The 25816-nt window shown below is 37.3% G+C and overlaps 1 protein-coding gene across 1 annotated transcript in view; it reads right to left on the reverse strand.

Moving 5' to 3' along the window:
* The window catches only part of fax (failed axon connections), an 80990-nt gene extending 56117 nt beyond the window's left edge, over positions 1-24873 (reverse strand). The window contains exon 1 of the mRNA XM_074120223.1: positions 24345-24873. Coding sequence (XP_073976324.1) covers positions 24345-24641 — 297 coding nt within the window. The 5' untranslated portion in view covers positions 24642-24873. The remainder of the gene's footprint in view (positions 1-24344) is intronic.
* Between the last annotated feature and the right edge of the window lie 943 nt (positions 24874-25816).

Consider the following 25816-nt stretch of genomic DNA (forward strand, 5'->3'; position numbering starts at 1 on the left):
AATTTCATGGCCTTCGTCCGACATTTTTGGCTAAGAAATCTTCTTATAATACTTTCCACTTTAAATTGTTAACGTAAACGTAATTATAGATTTAAAATTATTATATTAAATTATGAAAAACATTTTTTAAAAAAGGGTAGGAATTAGGTGAGTTGTTAGCGAATACTGGGTTTCAACGAGGAGATGAGAGGGTTCCTCCAGCTGCTTTATCGACGATTTTATCTTCCTAAAAGCTTCTTACCGCTCACTGTTCGGAGATGGTCAGTGTTGTTTGTAACGAGAGAACACTGTCCTGTGCACTGAAAAAAAAGCTCCGTGTGCCAATAACCTCAGATGTCTTAAACCTCAGCATCTTAAATACGAAAATAAAGAATTTTTGGTGACTACTCACACGACTCTAACTGGCTGCGGATCGCAACACAACGTTCTGCCTATTTAGGAATTTGTATTCTACCAAGATAAGTCGTCAAGTCCTTGGTGCCTTAATTAGGTAATTAAGGTCTCAAGCACACCCTGAAAACCTTTTACATCATTTTCTTTCCTTTCAAGGAATCTAACAATTTACTTAGCGACGGAAATCCCTCCAAAGATTTCCCTAACAGCATCCTAAGTCACTCGCACGAAGTTCTAAGGCGAAATAACTTGTATATGCAGGAAATAAAGTGTGTGATTATTTAAAAAAAAAAAAATATATATACATCGCAGGAAGCGGAAACTTTACTCTTAGATTGGCCCCCCCCCCCACAATAGGAACCAAACTGTAACGTAGCGATTCCAATCCGGAAGAACCGTTTTGATCGTTTTTTTTGTTTACAGGAAAATTCTCGTAGGAGCACCACTTCTGGCCCGGTATTATCTAGAATTTTGCGTCTTTAATATTCTTCTTCTTCTTTCCTGGCTCTACAACCCGGTGATGTGGGTCTTGGCCTCCTCAATACGTTTCCGCCAGTCGTCTCTCTATCTCTAGCGGCCGCCATCCAGTTATATAGTCCCGAGGATATTCCTCGCGTCCTGGGCAACTCCATCATTCCAACGCAGTTTAGGTTTCCCTACCCTCCGTCTCCTATCCAGGGTCCCGCGCAGCAGTTTGGAGGGAATCTCATCGGCACTCAGCCGAATCTTTAATCTTTAATATTAAAGAGGTGAAAATTATTAGAGCTGCTAAAATTTTGTTTATGTACAAAAAAAAATATCCAAAACCGAGTAGTCTACCATTTTCTGTTATAGTGATAGTGATTTTTACGAACATACTCGTAACAAATTTCTAGAAACTTCATTTATAGTTCCAATGTTTTTTTTTATTTCAATGATCTTGAATAGGAAACTTGATTTTGCCATTTTGAGATAAATGTTGAAAAGTTTGTCTGTGAGTCAGCAGCTCAAGACTAATTGTAGTTATTAGATTTTTTTTGTTTTAATTAAAAAGAAAGTTAAATCAGTAAAAATGAAACTAAAAATAATTGTGTACAAACGACAAGCTTTATCACTTGAAACGGAGATAGTATTTGAACGGCGAGGGCGATTGTATGAGCTGGGCATTTCATTATCTCGAGTTAATTTGATTTTTAACTTCTTTTCTTTTAATTCTGAGTAATTAACAATCTTATTATTATTAGACATGATTAAAACCGTACGAAATAACTTCATGAAATTGTGAGCCGGGAAAGTTATCGATAAACAAAAAGAAAAAGTTACATACGTAATTTCTCTTTCTCATTCTCAAACGGTTTTCTTTTTTCTCACTATACCAGTAAGAGAAAGTCATAGGAGTGTGCTGTTCATGTTTTCTCATTCTCTGCTTGAATGAGGTCACACATGTAAAAAAAAAAAAAAAAGGGGGCGCCCTTATTTTATAATGACGTTAAATGAAACCTGACTCCTAGGCTCTGAAATCACAACGCTCGGAATGTTGCGTGTGTACAATACTTACTGTATTTATATAAACAATTGAACGCAATGCAGTCGCCATAAATCATTCTTAAAAAAGTGACCACCTCCCCTTCTCCTCACACTGACCAACTAGAATTTTCTTGAGTTTTCTTTTTTGAAGGAAAAAATTGTCGCCCATTCTCGTATTAAAAAAGTAATAATTATGTAGGTTTTCTATTTCAGTTTCTATACAATAAAAGAAACGCATTTAGGTCATTGCGTTTAGATTCTTCTAACAAATAATTTATTAACAAAAAAGTGTGGTGCAAACACTCTCACGACTTCCTGACTTCCTCTCTTTGCAAGTTCATGGTATTTAATTTACTACAAAATTTGAATTTAAACTAAATGATTCACTTCATTACAACTAAATGACGGAAGTGGGATGACCTAGCTTCCTAAGATCCTAAGTTAAAACCCAAACTGGCCTACAGAGGAAAGCTCCACTGCGACACTTCCTGCGATCCTTAAACACGATTTTCCAGGAAATTTGGTGAAAGCATTACCAGGAACAAAAAAACTGTTACTTTATACTTCCGGGAGAGAACTTGAAATTTTAAAAACTTGGTACCCAATCGCTCAGGACTTCCTTTAGTAGAAACTAAACGCGTAAGTATAATAAAGCTAGATTTGTCAGGGATTGGGGAACTATCAACTGACTGTGCCACCACGATACAGTGAACTCCAGTAGTATCCTGTGCAGGTTAGAACATGTCGCCTGTCTCTTCGGCACACACTGGGTAGATCCATCACGCGCTGACAGAGGTTATCATTGTGATGTCGAGGTCGCTGACCTTCGCCTCACGCCTGCCCCTCGTCGTCCCCTATTAATCGTTTCCCTTTAAATATAAAACTACGTCTTAGAAAAAAAAATTTAAAAAAAGTTATATTTTAATTTTATTATATTTTTGTATTGCTGCTAGATAAAGTTTAGATGATAACTTCAGTATTTTTAAACAATTACAAAATATTTTTATCAGTTACTTCCATTTTGTTTTAATGCTAAACATTACTTTGGTTTTGATCACTTCGCAGGTCCATGTTTTACCTTTCTGCAAGACCGTAAGCCTGAGGATTATACAAGCTAATTTTAAGGAGTTGGCTGGACGACATATTCAAGTAACTCCTACCTCACCTAATCTTGGAACAGACATAAATTCCATGAACCTAACATGAAACAAAGCAAGTCTACTCTATAGCTAAGACCTAATTGTAACCATTAACTGAGAAGAACCTCCCGTAGCACACATGAAACAAAGCATACATCCAGCCGAAACGTTTAGCGAATAGAAAATAATTATTTTTTCAAGACTTGTAAACCCAATAATCCAGAGTTGGAAATATAAAAGAATCCTTAGTTTTAGATATATCATTGTTATAATCTAAATACATATGCCAAAATTTATGCCAGCTGCCGTACATCGAAGAATTGGCCAACCAATTACAAGCTCATAACTCGAAATTACCCAATATCACACCTAAACAGCTAGGTAGAATCTTTGTGACTTGCTGATCAGTTTCGCAGGTTTAGAATCGGTGACCAGAAATTAGTAGTTAGGCAAAGAAGCTAAATCTTCAAGTTTGCATATAAAGATCAATAGTGAAACACATAAAATTGAGAATAAAACCGTTCTGAGAGTCTTAAACCAATGTTTTCAGTCAACTAAGCATATCTTTGGGAAATATTTAGACTTAATATTTGTGTTCCTCAAATTTTAAGGTGGAAAAGTTTTCTTTGAATAAAAAACAAAGGAAAACATCTAGTTTAATATTCTAATCGAGATGATGAATCGATAAACATGAGAAGCTAACCGAACAATTGTTGGTGTAAATAATTGAAATGTAGCCGGTTCGCTGGTGAAGGGAGAAATTTCACAAGATCAATACGCAGACTAATAGTAATTATTATAGAGCTTGGGATATGGATAAAGTGCGGACCTACAGCGCACCAGAGTGCGAATCTTTCGGCCATTTTTGGAATCGATAGTCAAAATAATCGATAGTAAATCAATTTGACGAGAAGTGTGTGTAAAAAAGCCAAACTTCTGAAGTTGTCTTGAACTGGTTGAAACTTGCGAGAGCTGTTCGTGTACATGAAGATCTGTAACTCTTTTTAAATGCTTTTACTCAGTAAAATTAATCTACGGCTACCTTCGAGCTAGTGAAGATCACCACTTTTAACATGATATTGCACTTAATGGCGTGCTATCATCTTTTCGAATTTAAAAACTGAATCTCTTGACAAGACGTGTGAATCTTTGATAAATAAGAATTCTTTTTACTTTCAATCACTTCTAGAATTAGAGGATCAAGTCACAGCAAACATCCAAAGGCCAAAAAGTGGTTTTGAGAAAATGGTAAGTGCTTAAATGAATGCTTTCTGCGAATAGCAGCTCAAAAAATAAAAATGGCGTGAATCTGAACGCTATATTTCGTTTAGATGCCTAATGGAATCCAAATTCAAGGTCCAAATCCCTGAAAGAACACTATACTAGAAGGGATTCTTCACTTATTTAAAAAGTTCCAGAAAATTGGTCCTAAGACTTCCTATAAACTTCGTTAATTACAGGACATTATATTCGGATTACAGGATGACTAAACTACGTCATCGCGCCGCCATTTCATGTTCAAACACATGTTCAAGTTAAGAAAAAAGAACGTGTTTTAAATGAAAGTGGGCTGCGTACAATGCCCCCTACTCTGCTGGGAAAGCTGGAAAATCGATTGTAAGTGAAAAAGCTCGCTGGCGCCAGGGATCGATTATTTCAGTGCGTACTATTATAAAGCAGACTGTTAGCCTAATTGGAATTATGTTCGACCAGGTGGTATTAACCCTTCACTCTAACTCCTCTGTTACTATTTACAGCAATGTTAGTGTTTTGGAATTTCGTAAGTAATTAGCGATCCTCTGAGCAAACAGCAGGTACCTCCATGAGATTAGCCCTTGCGCCCCTCTTAGTTCCCAAAATGGAATGGTCAGTCTAAAAGATACATTCCCTGCTATTCCTACAAATTCAATATTCAGTAATTGGTTCTGCCCAGTCTGACTTACTAGTGGACGGATATGCTTTCCATTCGGAACTTGAAGCAATTTACAGATATTAGAATTGTACAAAGTTTCAGCAGAAACGACGAGCTGAACTTCAAATCCTTCCTAAAAGCTCCCACCTGACAATATTTCCAGGACCAAATCGCTTGCATACAAAGTTCAAAGGAAATTGCTGGAACCAATTTGCGAAATCGTGAAAACAGGAAAATCTCACGCTGAGCGGCCATTGTCAATCCGCCGACATGTTCTACCACTCTTCTGCATTTCATTGGTAATTATATAGGAAAACCTTTGGCGGCCATTTTCGAGATTATTTCAAAACAAAAACCTTTCAGAAAAGTGTACCCGAATTACAGCTGGTCTCCCAAGTGACATCTTAAAGAATAATTCAAAAAGTTTCTATAATTTTCATGATGGATACTAACCACGAGTATTTCCTGCAGACAGTATTGAAAGCTGGCCATCCTTCCTGTTATAGAAGGTAAACCGGAAGCAGATAGCAGGCGGCAGTGAGTTGGCTCACGTGTGCATACTATCGAAAACCAGGACGAAAGCTAAATTTGTAGCGTACCAATAATATTTCGCCATTTCACTAAACACAACTCACTTCCAAATGGAAAGCCACAAAAAGGATCTCCTCCTCCTCAACAATATTGATAGCAAGGCAGGCCGGTATTGGATGAGATCAAAGGTCCGAAAGGAACGATCCATTTTAGTGTATATTTATATAATTTTATAGCAGGAGTTAATGATGTACACTCTTGTTATCAACACCAAAGCTCTCCTTTACTGTGAACTACTCCAGAGTTTATTTCTTTGTTGGTAAATGCGGGTCGACCACAGGGTAACGCCAGTGTCAATAACCCCGAACTCCAGAACATATCTCGGCGTAAATATATCAATGATTTCATCATCCCATTCCCCAGTTTGGTGTGTACCAAATGTGTGGGTGTGAGCGTTGCTCTGCTCTAATGAAGAATGCAACGCAATCATTAACCAAACTAGCATGTCTATCTCCATTAATGATAGAGGCTCCGGAGGCGATACCTTCTAAGACCAATTTAGTTATAATTTATGGTCGGCGAATGTTCATCAAATTTTCAGTTTTCCGAGATATTCTCAAAAACTGTTCTAAGTGACGTTCAAGTGCTTCAACATCATTTTAACCACCGATAAGTGACGATTGAATTTTTGGTGGTGCTCACATGGAAATAGAAATTTAGAGCTTCCTGCCGTTTTTTGGTTGTTCACTAACTTGTCCCTCAAACGAACTGGTACAGGAAAAGAAAAACATTTTTGCTGACTCTCTGGTGCTCTGTAAGTGAGACTTGTGAGCAATACTCCCTCCTCTTGATACGTATTTGATAAACGTTATGCACATGGTGCATGATTAGAAAGCCGAGGCTGAGGAAAAATCGATAACCAGAAGTGTAGTTTTAGAGAATTCGAAAATTTAAGAATTTAAACTCTCAGGGAGAAAGGCTTCGACGCTTTTGTTTGTCCTTCACTCGGATTTCCCTCGCTACTCTATTCATCATCCATCCAATTGCTTTCTCGATATTCATCGGGGGGAGCCGCTATTTTTAGGTACAGAAGAAGGAAGTAAAGGAGTCGTTCCGCTTGATTTTTTTCCCCCTATTTCAAAGACCATATTCCCAGTCTAACTAAATTATTCCTCCGTACACAGTCTATGAAATTAATGCAACAGTTTATACTATAAATTGATGTAGACATACTCATGACACGTTCTACGTCCCAGAAGTGGGAACTGCTGTTCATTAGCGCTAGACTTAATTACCCAACCAATAGATGGTTAATCATTGATGACGTACCGAAAGGCAGGCAGACTGACAGGTTGATATCAACTTTCCCGAGGGAGTGAATTCGTAACTGATTACATAGAATCTAATTAAGAGAGGCTGAATCTTAGACTGGGGACGGCAATACTGTCCTGCGGGATTTTGGGGGAAATGAAAGAAAGAGCAATGGCATGAACACACACTACTTTTTCTGACTACAACTACAAATAACTTTTTTCTTCAACTAATATTGGATAGATTCTTTGGCAGGTGTTATACATACAATATGGCAAAAAACACGTCAAAATATGGCCCAAAACACTTATTTAGAGGGTCCCAAAATCGCATTGCAACCAAATGAGCTGCAGCCCTCACTGCCTGCTAGGACCCTACCAATGTAAGATATTTGAGCATTCTTATAATCTGGGCGGTTCCAAAAGGGAGTGTGTCCCCTAAAAACTGTCTCATAAACCTTCTTTGAGTGATGAAGACCTCACAAACAGGAAATGTATCCAAGTTTCCTCCATCTTCCCACAAAATGAATGTGCAGATGCCATCACAACTTCCAGGTGCCAACAAAGCTCCTGGCAAAGGAACCTGCCAGTTTGCGAGAGTATTTTTATTCAAATCAAGGCAAAACCCAATTTTTCTTCGGCTAATAATTGATCAAAACAGATGATCAGTCATCCTCAAGAGATATGTCCAGCAAGACGCTTGGTAACTTGACACTTGAAGAAGGACACATGAGTCTATCCAAGTCCTTGTACTCTTTTTAGAGTTCCCATTCCAACAAATTAACTAACACACTTTTTTGAGTATATCATATTGGTTTAATAAGCAGTTTTAGAATGTTAATATTGGCCAGAATTGATTCTATTTTAAAATTACGAAGTTCCAAACATTACACCATCTCGGCTCATTGTCTCGGTAGCGCAAGAGAAAGCAGACTTGGCAGGATGTGCTTAGCTGTACCTAGGGGCAAGAACAGGAGATTTAAGTTGAAGTAGTTCTCACAATTACGTGAGAGAAAACTCTGCGTGTAATTACTATTCCTGATTTAAACCAACGCTGCCACGATATACGTATTTGTGTATAAAGATCTATTATGTTGACTTTTTCTATTTCACTTTTTCCTTTTTGTATATGTAATTATCTAGTAAGTCATGGCATGTTATGGTGGAGTTTATTTAGTCATCTGGGCGGCTTCTTTGTCCACCCCTTCCCCTCATGGATTTATTTTTCTTTTTTCCAAGACGGACGGCGAAAGAGAAACCTCAGTGTAGTAACTAAGTAGTATCATGGTAGCAGAGAGGTACTCGTAAGTTAGTCTATCTAAACCTAACATTTATCTGCGGTCAAGTGAATCAAACGATGTAATTACCTTTGTTCTCCTGTGGCCAAGCAGTGACCCTCTTTCTCGCCGTGGGCCTACACATCCTGCCAAGCTTTGTTTCTCTTCGTATTACTCTGTTTAGTAAACATTATTTAGCACATGTTTCGATAGTTTTGTTGCTGGACACCATTTTTGGTTCTTAGCTTACTGTAATAAACAGCATTCACATGGGTTTTTTTCATACTGCTTAAGAAAGTCTGACTTTGTTGAGAGACAAAGAAACTGTGTTCCACTTTACAGCAATCAGCCATATTCTGATTGAGTTCCGCCTAAAATTTTTTAAAAAGCGCAGTCTAAATTGTGATGAATTTATTGAATATTTGGATGGGAAGGATTGGTTAAGTCTGATCAAATTTTGCAAAGAAGCTTGGCAATATAGATTCCTCCTAATATCGGAGTTTAACTATTAATTAATTTCTAAATTTGCAATAATTATTATTATATTTAAAATATTTAGTGTCGATTAAGTACAAACTTCATGGTTTAATTTCTTTTCCATTTATTTACTTTATTTAGAGGTGACCTTTTATAAGTTTATTTATGTTTATTTCTCACCCCTTTGTTATTATTGTTCTTTACATTATTGCATATGGATTACATTCTTCTTTGTAACTCTTTTGTGTTTCTTTTTGTAGTTTTTTCTCCTCAGCAAGAAGTACGATTTTTTTTTTAAATTTATTTATTTATATAAAGTGTTTTTTGAAGTATGAGTTGCTTATTATAAATTTTTTTGGTGTTTGACGACTCTTCAGACGGTCTAAAGACCATGAATATGTCTGTCTATGCTTTTGTATTTGTATTTCAAAGTTTATAATTATCTAAAACCTTTTAATAAAGACTTATTATTATTATTATTAAGTCTGACTTTGAAGCAAGCTCTCTGGTTCTCTAAATCATGGTTCCAAGTGGTTTCAAACCAAAGTGAAAGCCCTAAACTTCAAATCAAATCAAATCTTATGGAGCTGCTATTAACCTCACGAGAAAAAGACGTTACGCTCAAACGTACTTCCGGGTAGACTGATATTACTCCCCCAACGGAAAGTTCAGTTGAAGAGGGTGAAGAACGAAACTGATACGTTCCTTTGAAGTGGAGAGCTCAACTTCACTTCTCCCTTAAAGCAGCGCTGTTCCAATTACCCTGGAAAGTGTTCAAAAGAAAAGGAATTGTGATTGTACATAGTTTAGAAAAATCGTAGCCTGATTTTTCCCAGTCGCATGATGATATCCAATCATGCTTTCCACTCAAATTTGAATATTCTGTCTTTTTTTTTGGATTTTGAGTTACGCTGCCCACATTCACATAATGAGAAAGAAGAAAACGCTCAGAAGTAATTCCCAAATAGATCTAGCAAAGCTGAATGCTAAGGAGGAGTGGCCAATGCTGGGCCGACAGGAAGAACTAGATGGCCCTTAATAGGCGGCTGCCTCCATAATATCCAGTTGACTTGCCCACATTACAACCCTTTTAACCCTTGTTAATATTATACAAGTAGGCCCTCCCCACCTACTCCCTTGCCTTCCGTTTTTTGTCCAGATAATGGGCGAGACCAGGGCTACCAGACACTCACTCTCTCCTGTACGCAACTCATCTTCACTTTAATAAAATTACTATTCACATGCCCCAAAGAGAGCAGAGAATTTTAATTGTTCTCTAAATGATCTTGTAATTACGGTTGCTACTAGTTTAAAGCTTAATTAAAATACACGCTAATGAGATGATACAACGTCACCAGGGCTACACCCTCTTTTAAATATGCCTTCCGCTATTAATGGATGCCACGGAATTATATTGCTCGCTGAGAGAGACTTACCCAAAACTACTTGAGGCTGGCTACATTGCCTACTGCCCTTGCAGCGTTCACTACTATAAATACCAAAAACAAAGATGCGATGAATAGTTCCTCTTGAAGTAAGAAAAATAAATTTTCACTTGAAATTCTGAGTTTTTCCTCTCGGTGACAAAAAAATGATATTTTGTCCACCGTTGCCGCAAAAACACAAAAAATCTCAGCTAGCTAAAATTTGATTGGTCACCCCTTGAAGAATATACCAATTCAGTATATTGTTCGGCTTTAATTCCAGAATAATATTTAAAGGTATCGAATGTTCAGCCCAAAATTCCAGTTCCCAGCACTTTTATACAAAAATTCTAAAGAGTTCCAGTTTGAACTTGGTCATGACGATTATCACTTTAGGTTTCACACTGCTGTTCTTGAAGAAAATATAGATAAGACTCGGGTTCGGGGATGACTTCATGCTTTCTTCAACAGTACCATTTCATTTCAGTAATGTAATGCAAGTACCTTCTTGGTAGTACAAGTGATCAATGAAAAACTTTTTATGATGTGGCAAGGGATCATAGAGAGATCAAATCGTAGACATTGCGTCTATAAATATGAACTTCCCGGAGAAAAGTCGACATCGAGGCTTTGAACACGTTCTCAATACTTCCTTTTCTTGACGACTAGTAAGAAATAGAAATGGAACTCCTTGTATGAAGTTAATTCAGTTAAAACTATTTAATCAGAGCAGATGTAGTTTACTATTGTAGCAAGAAGTGGTAGCACCAACACACAGGGGTACCAAGCACATTTGTACAATGCATAATGTGGGTAGAATTCATTCTGGCCAACACAATATATATGTAGAGGCCGAAGTACAGACTGGTACCACATCTGAGGCCAATGGAATTCCAAGGTCACTTCACTCCTTCGCTCTTGGCCGCCACTGTCTCGTTCTGCCCTGCACGGCCTTATGTATTCCACCTCACATTCCTCTCGCCCCATCTTCTTCTTCAGTGTTGCCACCACAAAACCAAAGCTTCAAAGTCAACCTTCCTTTCACTGTTTCTCGCTAGATAGGTTACATTTTTTGTTCTTAGTTTTTTTCTTCCAAGTGCACCAGCTATTTTGCTACCTTCCTTCGTACGCAATAGGAAAAAAAAAACACCCGGGCTGATGTAACATCTTCTCATTTCTTCCACATGGACATGTCCGTTCATGATCAAGCTGCCGATTCCTTATAGTATATGAAGGTGCCACCAGCCGTTACGAATCTTACGAGCTTGATAGTCGGCACTAAGCATGGTTACTTGAAAGAACAGTTTTAGTCCTGCATCGCTCGCAGGATCGCAACCGATCAAACGCCCAAATTGACTGCATTAAGCAAGCACATCATACCAAAAAGACGTATTTCTCTATTTTAGGGTGTCTAATTTTGGTGCATCAATCTACACAGATAAAAGGAGAACATTTATGATGTTTTCTAATTAATCCCAAGCAAAGACCATTTTCAAGTTTAAAACGTGAGGAGATCCTCATTGCTGCTGCTGGGTAATAGCTTTGGGTTTATTTGTCAGAGCTAGCTAATTCATCGGTCAAGTGCCAAGGAATTTGGCTCCCACCAATGTTTCTGACATACTTGCTGAATGAATGCGATAGTTCCAAGGTGTGTTTGGATGTTTACATAACTGTTTAATAATGTATTTTAAATATAGATAAATAACAGAAACTTATAGAAACTGGAGAATTGTATCCAGCAGGAGACGGTGCCCAGATTGGTGTGGCAAAGAATGTAAGACACGACCTGCTTGTTCCAGCTCGCTTCCTCCACAAATTATGATCATGGTACTAAGTGATTCGGTGGAAACGTTAGCCTATTACAAGAACTGTCAACTCAGCTCACATTGCCATCCTTGAGTGCGTCTCACTTCCAGCAAAATAGGTCTTCTTTTCTTCTGATACTGGAGAACTGTTTTCTAGTTTTTTGTAAGTTGTAAACGGTTCAACATCACCAATTCACGTAAAAACACAAAGATTATTATTTTTTTTTTTTTTAACAAATCAAAGCACGAAGCAAAATTCTAAGAAATCGAAGGTAACTCTTTCAAATCATCAGTGTACACGATCCTTTTGTCATTAATAAATTAAATGAGCAGTAAAAACCCCGAGTTTGAGGAAAAACACTGAGCCTTTCTCAGGATTTTCTCGAGAATAGCTCACACTTTTCCTCTCAACTTTAGTTATCCAAAGTTCTACAACCTTAACTGCCTCAATAATTTGTCTAGAAAAATTAGAAATAGGAGGACGATATATTGTGGTTTTAAAATATTAGTATTCAACATTCGGGGTTTCGACCTTAAAACCTTGGCAGTAAGAGGAAGTCGTGTGGGTGTGCCCACTGGATTCCTTTCTTTCGTCAGGACTAAGGGGGAGACCCAAAGTTGGGCCTTGTTTCTGTTACCCTTCCAATGTTGCTCGGTTTATCCAGAAGAGACTCAATACAGCTGATTTGAAGATTACTGGTGTGTAGTATTCATAGAAGTCGCTGATTTATTGCCTCTCACATCTCGGCCTAACTATTCTCCATAAATAACGTTCTATTTTACAAATATTTACTACAGTACTATCTCCTACATTCAAATCATCAATATTTACAAATACACAAGATGTATAGTTATCTATCGAACAGCGCTATCTGGACAGCCATGTCACGGACAGCTAGGGAGGAGGAAATAAGGGCCTAGTGACGTAAGTGAAGGGATGGTGGACTTTTATCACCGGTTTTGTTTACTCTTTGGTCTGTGTAATCAACGAGAAACTAAACTCACCGAAGGACCCTTCACTTCGGTGAAGTGTCCCTCCCACATGCCGAACTGGAGTTCCAGTTATCTGAACTATCACCCTAGATAAAGGGCAACTCTTTCTCTATGTCCACCTAAAAGAACTTTCTATTTGCAGTTCTAAGTAATCAAAACTAATTGAAAGTTATCGTAGGACCTAAGCTAACTGAAAAATTACCTCTTGCAGCAATTTTACTTGAAACTTAAACTAATTGTACTAATGAGACAGTAGAGATCACGGGAGAGGAGACAATGTGAGATGCAAGGTTCAATTCTAGAGGATCGATCATATTCAATCGATAAGTTGTTTTAGTCGAACGAATGAGAGTCGATTTGAACAGTGCCTAGCGATTAAGTACTCACTGATCGCAGGGAATAAGCTTTGTAAACAGGGAGAACGAAGAGCTTTATTCTCCAGTACAGATTTCCAGCGCTTATATCCCAAGATTGTGTCCTGTGCTGGAATGCTCTGCTGGCACTAATTTTTAAATTTGCAGAATATCTCTTTCAGTGTGAGCAGAAACAGAGTAACCCAACAACTCAACCTCGTTGAGTAGTCTGGCTTTGATGACTAGATGGATCCACGTGCATTCAGTAAGTATAAAAAGTTGACCCAGAACCGTACACTACACTGAAACGTTAGCCTTGTTTTCATATTTACTAGTTTCATTGATCAAGCTGGCTATGAAGTGATTTCCGTCTAGAGTATTGCAGCCCCTATAATATTTGGCTCAAATAACAAGTTCCAACTACTTCTTCTACCTGTTATAGCATCGTAAAACTAGAGAAGAAAGCATTCTTAGTTAAAAATAAACCAAAGAGCGTCCTGTTGAGAGTTCGCTGTATTTCCAAGTGTCAATAAAGATGTCAGACGATTGTAGAAGATGGAGGTTGTCAGATTTGTGAAAGTGCACTGACACCGGCGCTATAACGGTCTCCAGACGACGGATGCTCCTTACGTTACACAACTGCATTCAGACCAGCTGACCTACTGCATTCCATACTTATCTTCATCGCTTCTCTTCTTTCTTGCAGTTTAACCAAGTTTTTAAACCCTCATCATAAGCAGCTCTGTTTTGTTCCAAAAAATAATCACTTGTTTTGGGCAAAGAATCGATTAAGAGGGGGGCGGAATACTTGATTTTCACTTTCTCTTACCATCTATAAAAGGAAATATTGGAATCGTGAAATCGATTTAAGTTTTCGCAGAAAATGTACCTTAACAAAGGAACAAAATCGCGTGAGCGTTCTGGGTATGGATCCAGTAAAACCAAAGACGGGAACTCTCAGCACCTTAAAACTTAATTTTCTGTTTAGGTGTTCCGAGAAGACGGTATGTTAAGGTGTTTAATCGAGATCAATCGACCGGAAGTATCACTTTTTCTCGATTTTTTCAATTTTCAAAGAAATCAAATTTGGGTAAGATATTTAGATATTTAGCCATCAAAGCGAGGCACTCGACTGAGTTGAATTGTAGAACAACTTCAGCTTTCTGCTCTCAGAGTGGAGGCGATATATTTTTTTTAAACTTAAAAATAAGTTTTGAAGGTTAAAAAGCATTTCTAACAGAGCACGTCAGCACCGATCATAATCTTGGAATGTAACCACCACCAAGGCAGAAATCGTCCGCCTACCCACATGCAGATAGTGATCAGGACCGGCGATTCAAGATCATTACTCCCCTCATGTACAATGATTAATCGCTGCTAGTGACTAACTGCAATTCATTCTTCTAGAAACCACGCGCAACTGAAGTCGTCGGCCACCCACCAATCAACGGTTCCTCTCTAGTCGATCACTGGCCATGCAGCTCGTATTGTTTCGACCTCATGCGCCCAAGAGAGAATAAGCTTATCCCATTACTTTCATTGGTTGCTGAAAATCATTTCCTCCCTCTCACTCAATATCCAAATTCTGCGGTCCTCTCGAGTTCCCAGAAAATGCATTTGATTGTGTTAGTGTGCGTTGTAACCAAAAAACATGGAACTCACACTAAGACCCAAGGTTTTAATTTTGTCAAATTTCCAGCCTAACTCCTAATTGTAGTGGGGTGACCCTTGTCACAACTGCTAGGTGTAATCGTCTATCAAGTCTTCTATAAGTGTAAGATGCCCAAAGAGCCCTAAAGTAACCCCTCCTCATTGGCCTTAAAATTTCCGAGAAACCCAACTCTGAATTCCTGCTACCTCTTCGTGGCATCCCTACAATTCCGAAAATGGAAGAAACTTGAGTCGGAACAGGCAGCTTCTCCCCCACCTGAAAGTCTGTTACGGCTCACCAGATAGTCGTACACTAGTAACCATGACACCACATTACATCCAAGTCCTTGTGTTTGTTAATAAAATAAGTCCTCACAACTAAGTCCTTCTCTAAGTCCACTGCAATGGGATTCTTCAAATATAGATCTATTTTTCGAAAATCCTCAATAAACTTTATAGTTTGCTGAAATCCATGTTACGCTTCGTTGAGTTCCCTTCGTTTATATATTTTCCATGAAGTGGGAACGAAAATACAACTCTATTCTAACTACTAAATAAAAAGATTAATTTATTGGTTTGCCAGATTTCAGCGAAGTGGAAATTTTGTTTTGTTAACTTCAAGCGGCGTCCGGCTCGAGATAGATGGAGCAGGAAGAGAAATGCTCTCTCTCTCTGGCTGGAGGGTGGACAATTTATTGGCCGATATTTTGTAAATAAATCGCCCCGAACAGTTTCCGCCATCATGTAGCTGGTGGCATGGTTGGCAATAATTTTTGATTTTCTTCACGGCTGTCTAAATATACATGTGTGCATATATATATATATATATATATATATATATATATATATTTGACAATGTTGTATCTAAAGCGGAACATAATGAGCTGATGACGTCAGTCTGTGGTCCAAGTTTTTATTAGTTTAAGCAGTGTGCTAAATGAACGTGAAATGATGAACGCTGTTGCGTCAATCTCTTGACAATTTACATCTTGATTTGTGTCCAAAAATCAGAAATAATCCTTCAAAATATTTATCGTCAAAAAAATAAAATAAATATTAAATAGCCTCTGTGTGATGATTTTGTACTTTAAAATAACGAATTTTTCTTAACTTACCGCAATTTAGGTAATCAAATTTACTATCACTAAAAATCCCGTATTTTCAAAATCAAAAACTTATCCAACCTCCTCTTAGCAAAAATTTTCTATTTCGAGTTGTGGAACATTATTACGGACAAAAAGAAAGAGAGACCGGAAGAACTCCAAACAATAAGTGTTAGTGATCGGTCTGTTTGTCTGTAAGAATGTCAACAAAGGAGTATCGCAGGGAGTTCAAATTTGATTTTTGGTTTAGAGCCAAGTGGATGGGACAACAATAAAGTTTCCCTTGTTTTTTAAACGATTTTTTGTAAACTTAGTGTTTTTACTACACGCTATAACTAAGATCTATTTTTATTTTCTAGAAATTTTCTAAGTGTTGATCCGACTACTCTTCCAACGTGCCATTTTTTAGTTAAATTTAGCCACTACCACTTCTATATTAATCAAGATTAAATGAGTTGAAGAAAAACGACTGTAGGCCAAAAAATCTCTCAGTTATTAAACAAATTATCTCGCGTTTTTAATCTCAGAAAATTCGTGTTTACTAAACTGTACAGGTTAGGAAGGGGAAGTGTTCCTCTAAAGTGTCATTTTGTTAAATCGTCCAATATTATCAACCTATGTAATATCAGTAAAAATTTAAATACAATTCTAAGATTGGAGATTAGAGAAAATCTTCGCTGGAACGGAACTGAGAATCGCTCGAAAAACTGACATTTACCATCCATTCGTCACCACCAATCGCGTTGTTGGTAAAATTGTTTCACGAAGACTGAAGGGTTCACGAAGACAATACGAAAGTATTTCTATTTACACTGAAGTCAACCTACATTTGATTTTAACTTTGAAGGATATCTTTAGAACTGTAGTTAACAAAAGTCGTGTGAGTCTTCTTACCAGATGTTTTTGGCCTGCCCCAAGTTGGTAGAGGGGAGAAAAGGAAATTTCCAGTATTGTCCGTGAAAATAGTGATTGAATAATTATTGATTTATTGATCACTCACTCAAGTACGTCTGTAACCTCAATTTAAAAGAAAAAAGAAAAAGTCACACCCTGCCATTATTTTGGACCTCCGGTGAATACCCCACATCGGAAATGCAAGATGTCAGCATTTCTTCTTGCTAGGGGGAAGTAAGAGAAAGAGATTTTTGTGGCTCTGCTACGGCGCTTAAAAATTGGTGATAGAAATATGTGTGTGTTCAGGTAGGCTAGCGAGGCTTAAAAAAGGAGGCCATGTTGAGGCAGCCAAGGGAAAAGTAGGACAGGCTTGGCCAGCACAAAGGGTCCGAGGAAGTCTGGCAGACACCTGGGCCGCTAGCTCTCACCAATGTCCTTGCAGCAGCGTTCTAAAACAGCAGGTTAAGTACCAGGTGGGCTCCTTGTCTAGAAGTGCCCTTAGAAAGTGTTTTCCAATAACAGCTATAGAATTAAAGAGAAACGCTTAAACAAAAAGATCCAGTAAGAGCACATTTTGACGGTTACTCCAGCAATTTGAACTTTCCACGACTTCCAGGTCTTTGTTTTTCTTTTTAGTAATGGTGAGTGTAATCTCCAGACAAGCTGATTTGAAAAAACCAAATTAGTCGTGTTCCAGGATCTTCAAAAAATCCGATTGCACTAACAGGAAGTGGTGTGAGCGCCTACAGCAGCAAGAAGGAAACGGAGAATAGCAGAAACGAGGAGGGCTGGAGAAGTCGTCCTGGGTACGCTAGCACAGGTGATTGCCCTTCTCTACAGCTGGCGAAAGAGAAACCGTAGAAAATTGCCATTTTAGCGCCGGCCAACCGGCCAAAATGAAATCTGTGAAAAGCAGGGCAACCAACACAAGCAACGAGGGGGAAAAGTGTATACCTAAAAACTTTCCCTTTACAATTCAATGAAGGAATAAAAAAAAATAAATTGTCAAGTGAGAGGAGTTAGCCAGACTGTACTAACAACTGAATAGAGGTGACGTCACCACTGATAGGCTAACAAACCTTATTTAACATGAACTGCGAGCACTTCCGCTACTTATAAAACCCGTTCACAACAATAGTGACGAAAGCAGACTAGGGGGCGGGGGGGCCAACTTCACGCACTGCCTTCATCGAGTCTGAGTTTAATAACTTTACGAGACGGTGTTCCGGTCCTTTGCCAGCCCCCCAGTGGCCACCTAATAAGTGCAGTCGCCTGTTACAGCGATCTGCCTTTCTTGGAGATTTGTTCTTCTGACGCTCATCCAAAATCTATGAGATCATTGCTGTCGAACGCTTTTTCGGTTAATGCGAGATAATGGCTTAAAGCAATAGGCACGTCATGTTCCCATTGTTGCAAAGGAAAATCATCCTTTTAAGCGGTTGTTGGGCAGGCTGTCTAATTCAATAATGCACTTCAAATGGCATAAAAATATAAGCCAAGAAATTTTTTATTTTTGCAAATTTTCAAATTGATCCTTAGTTTTTTACTTTCTTTATGCTGGTAAGGGAAGTTGACCCCAGAAGTAACCGTTTTAAGATCCTATGAGTCCAAAAAGCGGTTCGCAGCAAACGCTGTCTGTGACTAGATAATGAAGAATCGCCGAAGCGCAGGATATCTCAATAGAGCAACACCGGAAGTGCTCCTTCCCTGATTTTTTTTTTTTTATTTCGCGAGAGGAGAGTTAAGGCTTCCCCTTAAGTATCATTGCTGTGTGACGTACAGTTCTGCATTACAAGGGCCAAAGATGAATCAGTCAGTTGCTTAAAGTTCGAGTTCTAAAAAATATCACTTCCGGAAGTATCATTTTCTAAAATGGTTCGAGTAGCTGCTGTTTTCTCGAAAATAGCTACCTCCGGCTGCTCTGCACTTCGACGACGCAGACTTACATTACTTAATGTGAAGATTATAACGCACAGGAAATGAAACTACTCGTGCCACGTTTCTGTAGCATGAATTATAAAGGACTCCAAAAAAGTGAGTGGAAAATACAATAAACTTACATAACGTGAAAAGCGCTTTTCCAGCTGACATGTTGAATAATGAATTCGTTCCTCCAATGTCGCTTATATAACAGAAATACTATTTATAGCAGGTCTTGCTCCATGTAACGTGTAGCAACTGTTCTCAGACGATAAAGATGCTCTGTCTGGACCAAGGATGATCCGGTGCCGGAGTAACCAGGCTTACTGAGTGTACGCACACTCCAAAGTTTATTAATTAATTTAAATTTCAGACTGACAAAACTTTCTTAAAATGTGAACTTTTTACTAAAAAATCCATTAGAACAGGAAGTGCCATACTAAAATGGCCACAGGTAGGAAGTGATTCCATACCTCATTTGCGACCAAAAAATTTCAGATAAACCTTGGTCCGTTTCTTTGGCGTTTAAGGTACAACGATTATTTTATAATTTATGAATATTCCCATCTCTTTATACATCGCCTTAACCCCTCTAGAGTATTAATACTGTAGCAAATTTAATTACACCAATCAAACGCACATTAAGATGATGATGATGTTAGCCTTTGTTCCAAAGAATAGCTGCACCAAAAATCGAGGTCAAAACATACAATACCCCTTATAGAGCTGCTTGAATTCATTCCGCTTCCGTTTATAAAATGTTGCTGTTAGAACGCACAGCAACTTCTTAAAATGCGTAAGAAAGGAGTGCATGGATTAGAAGCTTTATCTTAAGAAATTTGAACAGCTTTGGGCTCAAAAAAAAGATACAGAAATTAATGAGATGAATTCAGTTTAAAGATTGAATTATTATCAAAATTTTAATTTCTAAACTATCAAAATAACATCAGTTCCAGTACAACCAGAAGCCGATCTGGGAGCTTAGATTTACACAGACTCATTAACTGACAATCTGCAGCTTACTAAAGTGACTGAAAGCAAGCTAATGATCAGTTTTTAAACCAAAGTAATGCTAATCAGTTCTTAATGAAGGATTTAGTTTTTCACTAAATCTCATTAGGCTCTCTCTCTAAGGATACTTCTTAATGCACACACACGAACAGCCAGCAAAGTTCTTGATGCAGCACTCAGTTACCAAAAGAAATGTTCAATTAAAAGAGGGCAATCTGTATGCTAAGTTTTTACGGAAAAGTTTCGAGCTATTTCCGATGAAACTCCTGAAAGATTTTAAATCTATATCTGCAGAGGCACTTCCGGTTAAATTGCGTCCAAAAGTTTAATTGCCAAACGGAACTTTAGGCGACTTTTCTTTTTTTTTATTTAATCGGACACGTCAGACTCTTCAGACAGATGGGCAATGATGCTTTTCCCGTCACAAGTTAGAAACAGAGTTATCTCTGCTGCACACAGAAAGCTCCGAAATCATGACTGGATTTCCACGCCGATACCCAAACTAATATTCTAATTTTCTGGAAAATTACACCAGGTCAATAAAGATCAATTTATGTAAGGAGGAAAAAAAAAACAAAAAATGTCGCCCAAAGACGTCACATTCACTTTTCCCGGTTACAAGCCAATGAAATAACTAAGGTTTATCTATAAGGTTTCGCCGGAAGTGACTAGATAACCGGAAATGAATCCATTAACTTATCTAATCCAAAAATCTTACAAGCACTTTACATTTCTATAGGTCACTTCTGTGAGTCATGTAAAAATGTAAGTAAAGAATTCAATTTCAAAGACGGGCGGCTGAGCCCTGCTTGCAAGTGAACCAAACACAGGTAAAGGCGATCTTCCTTCTATTACCTGGCCCGTACATGTACAGACCTGCAGCTCATCTAATGGTCACTCTCCAAGGATTTCTACAGAGCACAATATGATTTAGAATTCCAAGTGGTTATTGTGAATAACTACCCACTCACCCGACCATCTCTTTTGCTCCAAACCTAATTAATGTTCGTCAGTAGGTTCGCTATAACGAAAACAAATATCTGATTCTGTGCTAGATTACGAGTACATAACGGCCTCAATGCTACCTAAACACACCAAAAATCTGGACTCTCTGGGATTTTCAGCGTTTCAATAACAGCCAATACGATGCAATCTATAGCAGGGCACCACCACAAGGCATGGATCTGCACTCAGGAGAGGAAATACTGTGGATAATTCAAACCCATTAAATAATTATAATTCTTATAAAAAAAAAACCTGGATAATAGGAGAGTCCAGAAAGACCCCTCCGTTCCAATGCCATTAAATAAGGGGGGCCCTTAATAGAGGAGATGTGCGTGCAAGCGTAGATGAACTTTAGTACGCATGCCCCTTGGGTACACACCCAGGCATTGTGTATACAATCTAAACTGAAATAATTTTTTTTAAAAAAGTGTATGTCGCGTAGCTTTGTCGGCCAGTATTACAGAAAGTCCATCATCAAAAAGAAATTGTTTTCTCAGACAGCTGAACAATATGTTCCAGATATGGGATGCAAAAGTTCCAGATTTTTGGAATTAGGGAAAACGAAATATGGAGTCTCTAACGGCTTTCTTGGACCCATTATTAATCTAGTTAAATTGTCTAAATCTGAACCGACCTGATGTTCCCCACCTTCATGGTCATTTAATATAATAATAAAATGAAACAATTAGATGGGCTAGTTCTTTTATTTTTTTTGGAATCACTAAACGTTGTTCCAATAAAATTGTAGGAGCCGGAAATATCCAATCTGAACTGCAACATGAGTTATGGCGGCTATACACATACACACACACCAAAATTTCAAAAAACACTATCGTACTGAGGGGGGCCCACAGAATCGAAAATTTCAACAATTTGAATAACCGGAACTAGATGATCATGGTTTCATTATTGCTACGATACAATATGGAAGGATAAAAACCATCGTGAATTTATAAACATTCCTTTTGTTTATTCCACAATGTTTCTTGAATTTATTGTGGTCTTGTTTCTTATGATAGCGAGAAATATGTGATTTGTTTGTTTGTAGTTACTAGTTTATTAAACGAACTATTAGTTCATAATTGAGTTGAATTAGCTGGATTATATTTATATTTAAACTAAAATTAACAAATACCAAACTATAGCTCTCTATTAGTCTAAGAAAAAATATTGCGATGTTCCCAGTTTTTTTGCAAAAATGTTTCCATTTTCTACCAAAACTACACGATTTGTGATCCCATGAATCCGAAAATGAAAAGATGGGAACAAAAATCCAAAAACGAAAAATCACAGGACGTTCATCAAACTTTACACTTCGTGTGGAAGGGTGCTCCCCAAATGGGGCCAGCTCCAAGGCGACCACAAAATAACTAAATTTTAATCAAAGTTCCCCCACCCCACAATCTAGTTACAGTTGGAAAAGCTCAACCAATGGTGGGGGGAAATGGTGTTGATCATATTTATCTATAAAATTATAAATTTTTTGAATTGTACAGTCTCTAACACTTATATTCTGATAACAATGTCGACCACATATCCATCAGTCTCTACAAGAACTTGTCCGAAAGAGTATTCCTCATAAGGTTTTTAGCTTCAAGTACGGAAAGTTCAAAGAAAATCCTGGAAGCCATTTTCAAATAAATCTCATAAGTGTGAATCAAAACGATATCTATTAGCTAATTTTTATTCAAACATTAGGATTGTGTGGTTCCTAAAGGCGAGCGAACACAGAGGAAACACTCTCAAAATAGGAAGTCGCCACGATTACGATACTTCTTCCGAAGGGAAGTAAGAGAAACTGGAAGAAAAATCCTGAAGAATTACATAACATTAAATATGTTGGTAGCATTGGCCAATCCAAGGTCGTTCTGGTTTATAAATAAATAATACGAAGATATAAAAACCGGAAATGCAAATGAAGTGAAGGCAACGTGTGTACAAGATTCAGGGAAGTAGAGAATCTGTGCTGAGGGATCTGCCACACCCTTGGGAAACCAACCAACACCCTGGGTGCTGGATCGGCATTTCTACCCTCACCAATAGTAATTTGTGTCTGCCAAAAGAAAACAAGTTATCATTGCATTAAGGAGTTAAAAAAGGTAAAAGTAAATCCAAAACTTCCTCATTCCAAAGTTCTGTCTCAATCCATATTTTTCAATCAACTTTTCTTTTTTTAACTATATATATATATAAATTGATGTAGATTAAAATTAAAAGATAATTCTCAAGAAATATAATGAATGAAATTTTTCAAAGAAGTGTAACATCGACGTTTTTAAACATGTCGCAACAAATATGAAAAATTTTATAAATGGGTGTTGGAAACACAAAATATTCTAAAACGTTTCTAAAGATGGGACGCTAAAATTTTACCCTTCTCTGTGTTCTCTGGGAGATCTCACCAAATAATAGAAATGAAAAATCATGGGAAAATCTCACAAAAATCTACTTCCGGTGCAACTGTTTTCCTTCAAATTAACTATTTTACAAATATAATTTTCCCATATTGGTCATAAGGCTACCCATCAAACACTAAGGAGTCAGTTCAGGGAAAATCTTTAACGCTACCTCACCCAATAAGGACTAGACTTCCTGGGAAAATAGTAATTTATCAGTATATGACATTTAAATGGAATCTTGGTATACGAAACATTAAATTTGAACACAATGGGTTTATTTCGGCTTTTAAGTAATGAAGTACTTAGTCTTTAAATCTAAGCAGATATATTATGTATGTGTAAATGCCATTTGTTCAAGAACAGGGGTCTCAAAAACGGATATATCTTAGAACACGACAAAAAACGATAATCTGTGTAAATTTCCTTTTTGTTTCACTTTATTTTTCAGATTTCAGGGTAAATAAATCTTGCGACTTTCCCTGTGTTCGAACATTAGAGTTGATTATACACGGGTCTTTGCCTGAATGTAAGGGGAAAATGTGCTCTACATATCTCAAAAAATCTACCAACTTCAATTTGATAATTCGCCTACGTGCTTTCATTTCAAGGAAGACAATCAAAAGTTTGGGCAACTTTACTGGATAAACACTTTACAACTTCGTACACGCACCCAATCCATCAATTTTACTCTAACTCCTTGTTTTAGGAAAATCGTAAAGCCAAAAAAATTCAACTACAGTACAAAAAATAAATAAAAATAGGAATAACATAACGTAAACAAATTTAAAATAATGTATTATGATTGAAATGGAAGGTAAAACACGATTTTACGAGGGTTAATCATTCAAAAGTTTAACGGTTATTTAAGAATTACTTATTTTTTACGTATAACTTCAACAACTATTGAGAAGCAATTTTACTTTATTAATTCACAACAAATAAATGGGGTTAAATATATATGCATAAAAACTTTGGTGTTAATTAAAACTTGTTTTCGCCGGTTTTGATTCGTGTTAATGAATTTTTTTTAGAGTTGTTAATTTTAAGAATAACTGAGAATTGTCCCTGATCGAGGAGAAATAAGTAAATAATTAAACTTAGATGTATAGGAGAGCAGGACGCTCAAACAAAGCTGCTTAGGGCGAGGTACAAAGCTGTTCACATATAAAATGGCTGCCCAAACACATAACAAAGGCAAATAGAAAGATTAAAGAGTGTTACACAAAAAAAAAGCCAACTTACCTCGTATTTGAGTTCGGCCAGCCTGAGGTAGGTTTCCACCTTGAGGCAATAAGGTGATAGGGACGGAATCACTGGGGTTCGCGAAAACTGAAAAAGATAAATAACATCCTTTTCATAGTTGGTCTTGTGTACAACCGGCTTTGGAGGTTGTGCTTCGACAGCTGGAGGCTGGTTCTGTTGCTGATCGCCAGCCACTTCTTTCTCTTTACTAGCCTCCTGCTCTTTCGTCTCTGGGACTTCTTTTGTCTCGGGTGTTGCTGCTTCTTTAGTCTCCTGTACGTTATTCTCCTCGGCCATTTCTCTTATTTTTTTTTTTTTTTCTATTACTTTAAAAGACTTCGTGCACACAAATTTAAACAAAAAATTATTTATCTAGCTTCTTTACAAAAAAAAAAAAAAAATAGTAACAACGACTTTTGTTTACTTGTTTGTAATTTGAAATAGCGGACACAACTAACTACGTGCAGCTTGGACAACTGCTAGAGAAGGTCTGAATACAACTGTGGCCCGGGATTCCAAGCCGTGACGTCACTACCGCTGGAATCAAAACCTAAGCCCCTCCACACTGTGGCCCGTTTCAGACTCTCTCTTGACTGCTGTAGTACTAGACACACCCAATTTCTTTTTCAAAAAAAAACTTTTTAATTTCAATTGCTTTAAATTAATATTAATAAATAACTTTATTTATTATTTAAATTTTTTATTTTTTTAACATTTAAGTTCTTCCTGTATTTTCATAGCATTTAACTTTAAAATGAAAATATCCTTTATAGGAAACAGTCTTAATAACTAAAAACAGTACTGCTAACCTAAAGACCTGATATTAAAACCTTTTTAGAAGTTCAAACAATTATCTTATTTCAATCAGAAATAAAACTGGTGTGAAAACTTTATCTTTGTACAAATCTCATAGTTCTAACTCATTTCTTCAAACACCTAATTTTTAAAACATACTTACTTCCTACTAACGTTGTACAGATCGTTATCTACACTGAAATGATCCTTTAAAAGAGGGAAACATAACCCGTTCCTTCCAAAACTACTCTAAAATGAATTTCCTTGTCATTTTTGAAAATCTGGTGTTTTAAGGCAGAAATTTATTAATTTATTGCCTTGCTGATCTGATGAAGTTGGCGGTTTACATGTCACTGATTACTGCATCACTGACACGTGCGAGAAAACAAACCAGACCAAAATAGTTCTAAAAGCGATACATTTCCTTTTTAGACTGTTAACGCTTTTTCTTCTTAAACAAGCATAGGGCAGAACGAAGGCGTAAATAAATTCTATTTATGGTAAAACCAGCCTTTGTAGTGTTCGCTTTTTTTTTCTTGGATTTGAAGCTGGCGCATTCTGCTTCTCTGTAATTGGGAATATCGACCTTGTTGATGCAAAGAAGAGAAGATATGAGTAGTTACATTAATTGATCACATATTACACACAAATTTTGGCAGTAATATCTCATTTAATGC

This window comes from Rhodnius prolixus, unplaced genomic scaffold (genome assembly GCF_049639745.1).
Source record: "Rhodnius prolixus isolate KJV_2025 unplaced genomic scaffold, Rpr scaffold_2, whole genome shotgun sequence".
Taxonomy (NCBI): Eukaryota; Metazoa; Arthropoda; class Insecta; order Hemiptera; family Reduviidae; genus Rhodnius; species Rhodnius prolixus.